At 38.2% G+C, this 4327-nt stretch overlaps 1 protein-coding gene across 1 annotated transcript in view; it reads right to left on the bottom strand.

Moving 5' to 3' along the window:
* palmdb (palmdelphin b) overlaps positions 1-4327 on the bottom strand; it is a gene marked incomplete in the record, with an annotated part of 78686 nt that overhangs the window by 17220 nt on the left and 57139 nt on the right. The window contains 2 exon segments of the mRNA XM_037694414.1: positions 1358-1438; positions 3157-3207. Coding sequence (XP_037550342.1) covers positions 1358-1438; positions 3157-3201 — 126 coding nt within the window.

The following is a 4327-nucleotide window of genomic DNA, read 5'->3' as shown; positions in this document are numbered from 1 at the left end:
CCAGTGACGTATGATGAGTTTTGTGACAGGTGAGGCACTGACTGTCTGGAATTGGATGCTCACATACAGTATATGAACCAAAAATAGAAGCTTATATTGCAACATGAATCATAACTTGATTGAAAATTATTAGAATATGTTTGACACTTTGTGCAGAGATGTTCTTCAACACAATGATTATTTCACATTTGTCTTATGGAGCTCCTGTCTAGTCACAGACTCACCAAACTACACTTAGACCATTGGAACGTCTCTACAATCAGGCCTTGAAGGTTTTATACCAAAAACCAATCAGATTTCATCACTGTAATATTTTAGTTAAGTTTGGTATTCTAGAATTTTCCAATTTTATAAATTACCAGTTTTTTATAATTGATCTTCAAATGCTTAAATGGACTTGCACCCAAACCATTAAGCAATTATACAAAAACAGCAGGGCTCCATCAGATCCACCAGAGCAGCAGTAAATGGCGACTGTAAGGTTCCTTTTCGTAGAACCACTTTTGTTCAAAGTTCTCTCTCTGTGAGAGGATCCACAGTTTGGAAATCACTCCCTGTCAATTTAAAGTCTGTAACCAGATTAAATATGTTTAAAAAACAAACTCTGGCTGTGTCAAAAACAGCACTGCATTCATGCTTAATGTTATTTATTGTTATGTTTTAATCAATTTGGTTTATGTGTATGACTCATCTAGGTTAGAAAAAATATTTAGTTTTGAGATATGATCTTCCATTTTGTCTAAACAAATTTTAATGAGTGTACCACTTGCTTCACCTGATGTCCCTCTGTGTCACAGAAGAACACACAGCAGCACCTGCTTCATTGTCCCTATGGGACAGCACTGCCCCCTATCGGTGCAGCAAGGTATATTCTGCCGCGCCTCTCGTGTTTTTCAGCATGCATTATGACCAATTAGAAAGCAGAAATATGTCACACACATTCATTAAATATATCAGACATACTGTAAAACATCAGCATGTGCAGCACATGTGTAATCAAACATATATATGGGCGATATAAAGAGAGACAGCATGCACCAACCACCTACATCATATATTGTATATGACACAGCGCCCCCAGAGGTGAACCACAGCACTACACCTCAACTCACATTGTTTGAACAGACAATGCATAAAGTCTGCAATTTTGACCACTGAAGTGTTGAAATAATTCAGAAAATAGTTTAATAAAACACTTTTATGGAACAGTCAAGTGGTCAAATGTATTTTCTCTTATCATTGTCAGTATATTAGTTGTCATGATGACAGGTGAGGCTCTGCCTCATTTGCCTCCCCTGACTGCACGTCTCTGATATACACAGTAACTTGTTTTACGGCAGTTAATTCAAAAATCTACCTTAATGTACTGGAGTTTGAGTTTCTCCTCCTCGATCTGTCTCCTCTTCTTGACGATGTCTTCTTGGATTCTTCTTTTGTCCTGTGGAGGGACAGCAGGGCTCCATGTAAACATGGTGTAGTGTGGAAACTATTCCACCTGTTGTCTGCCCCCCTGACCTTCAGCTGACAGGTGGACACCTAAAGTCATGAATGTCTCTGAGGCAGGGGTCTGCACCTGCAGCTCCGGGGCCACATGGCTCTTTGGTCCCTCTGCTGCAGGTCTTTAAATGTTTATAGCCACAACAAGAAAAGCTAACTTTAGCAGTTTTCTGTCCAAATTGAAGCAACCTGTAAATTAACTTTCACTTATATTAATGTTTTCACTCACACGGGCTGAAATAGTAGTTTAAATTTTATTAAATGGGGTAAAAGACAAACATTTCTTTTTTCATTCTTCTTAAGTTTGATCCTTTTCTTTATGCTAACATTTAAGTATGTACCAACAAATATCTGCTGTTTATTGTATAATTTATATATTTGATATATTTTGACTGTATCTTGTTACCTGCCATACTTGCATACACTGCAGAAATGTGAATTCTCCCTAATCTGACTAAATATCATTGGATTTTGTACGATTTGATCTTGGAATATTAACAACCAAAACAATGAATTGTTAAATCATATTGTCTGCTGTAGGTTGTGACTCGGAGACGGTCAGTGATGGCTAAAGTTAGCGCGTTGATCCAGCATCAGTGTGGCACTTAGTCCTGCTGAAAGAAGATCCCCTGCTGACGTCTGATGCTATTCAGAGCCATGTCTCCGACAGAGGCTGCTACGGGAGTTTTCACAAGTGTCTGCACCGTGTTCATCAATTCACATGGATGAAATCAAAAAGGAAATCACAGAAGAAGGACCTGAATGAAATCCACAAAGGAAAAGTGGCTGCAGACACAGTTCTGTTAATTAATGTTATACCAGTTCATAACTAACGGCATGGTCAAATGCAAATAATTATTTATGTGAAGAATCAGGCAGAATGGATTCTGCAAAACAAGCTCTTCTTATAATAAATCATTCATATTGTAATATGGTACTGTTTCAGTTTCATACAGGGATTACACAGCAGGGACTTTATTAATTTATTATTTAATTCAATAAGCTGACAGTGCTTGTAGTTTTTGAGATAAGTGTTTTTCTGGAATGGAACTGAAAAACGAATGCAAGTAAATCTTAATGTTTTTGGTGCAAGATATTCAAGAGGGGGAGTAACACTGTGTACAGCAGGGGTCTGCACTGCTGTGCAGGAAATTGATATTGCTTAAATTTATAGTTCCCTCAAATGATAGGGGGGCAAAGATTGATCTATGAGGGACAAGGCCACCGTTTGCCACCCGCTGGCTCCTCCATTGCACCTGGTGGTGGATTAAATCACTCCATCCACTCGTCAGGATTCGTCACTCTGCCTCGGACAAGGTGAACAGAAACACCAACTCTGACAGGCCCAGACCTTTTAAAACTTTAAAAGCAAGCAGTAAAATCTTTAAAACGATCTGGAAACAGACAGGAAGCCATGGAGAGAATGTGTTTAGAGATGGATATTAATGATAAACAGAGAAAAATGTTGGAATTAATAAAAACTATCAGCTGCCTTTTGGAAATAATCTTTGTTTCTATAGAACTATTCTCTTTAATACTGCGGACAAGGCTCCCACTAAAACAATGTGAGGTCCATCATCATTATTAAATGTAAAAAAAAGATGACATTTCCATTCAGGATTTTACTTTTGACCACAGACAGGAATGACTGGTGTTTACCGTGATGGCTTGGATCCTCTCTTTCAGAAGGTCTGCCTCCTCCATGATGGCCTACAAGGACAAAAACATGTAATAATGAATAAATAACATTAGGATAAAATAAAATATACAACAAGCTCATTATCATTTCAACAATAACACAAGTTAAAAACAGAATGAAGTTCTCATTTTGCTCCCTCACTCCTTACAATCAACAAACACCCTAAAAAAACTGCACACCAACAACAGCTGAAAAGTAAATGAATTTCCAAAGAGCAGCTGATGTTCCCTGTCACTGAGGGGTTTGAATAGTGGATGTTTGAAGTTTTGGAGACGACAGCTTTTCTGAACTGAAACTGAACAATTCTGTCAAGTGGAGGGAACAGTTTTATTGTGGGTGGGAGGGCTAGATACAAACCGGATTCCAAAAAAGTTGGGACACTAAACAAATTGTGAATAAAAACTGAATGCAATGATGTGGACATGGCAAATGTCAATATTTTATTCGTAATATAACATAGATGACAGATCAAAAGTTTAATCTGAGTAAATGTAACATTTTAAAGGAAAAATATGTTGATTTCAAAATTTCACAGTGTCAACAAATCCCAAAAAAGTTGGGACAAGTAGCAATAAGTGGCTGGAAAAAGGAAATTGAGCATATAACGAACAGCTGGAAGACAAATTAACACTAATTAAGTCAATTGACAACATGACTGGGTATAAAAAGAGCTTCTCAGAGTGTCAGTGTCTCTCAGAAGCCAAGATGGTAAGAGGATCACCAATTCCACCATTGTTGCACAGAAAGATAGTGCAGCAATACCAGAATGGTGTTACCCAGTGTAAAATAGCAAAGACTTTTAAGTTATCATCATCAACAGTGCATAACATCATCAAAAGATTCAGAGAATCTGGAACAATCGCTGTGCGTAAGGGTCAAGGCCATAAAACTCTACTGGATGCTCGTGATCTCCGGGCCCTTAAACGTCACTGCACCTCAAACAGGAATGCCACTGTCAAGGAAATAACAGAATGGGCTCAAGAATACTTCCAGAAAGCATTGTCAGTGAACACAATCCACCGTGCCATTCGCCGTTGCCAGCTGAAACTCTATAGTGCAAAGAGGAAGCCATTTCATCATCATTACCATCATCCCAGTCCCAAAAAGCTCTACAGTGACTGGTCTGAATGA

This window comes from Nematolebias whitei, chromosome 20 (assembly GCF_014905685.2).
Source record: "Nematolebias whitei isolate Nwh7 chromosome 20, NemWhi1, whole genome shotgun sequence".
NCBI classification, from domain to species: Eukaryota; Metazoa; Chordata; class Actinopteri; order Cyprinodontiformes; family Rivulidae; genus Nematolebias; species Nematolebias whitei.
The sequence above is the reverse complement of the archived record's forward strand: the minus strand, read 5'-3'. Positions and strand labels throughout refer to the sequence as shown.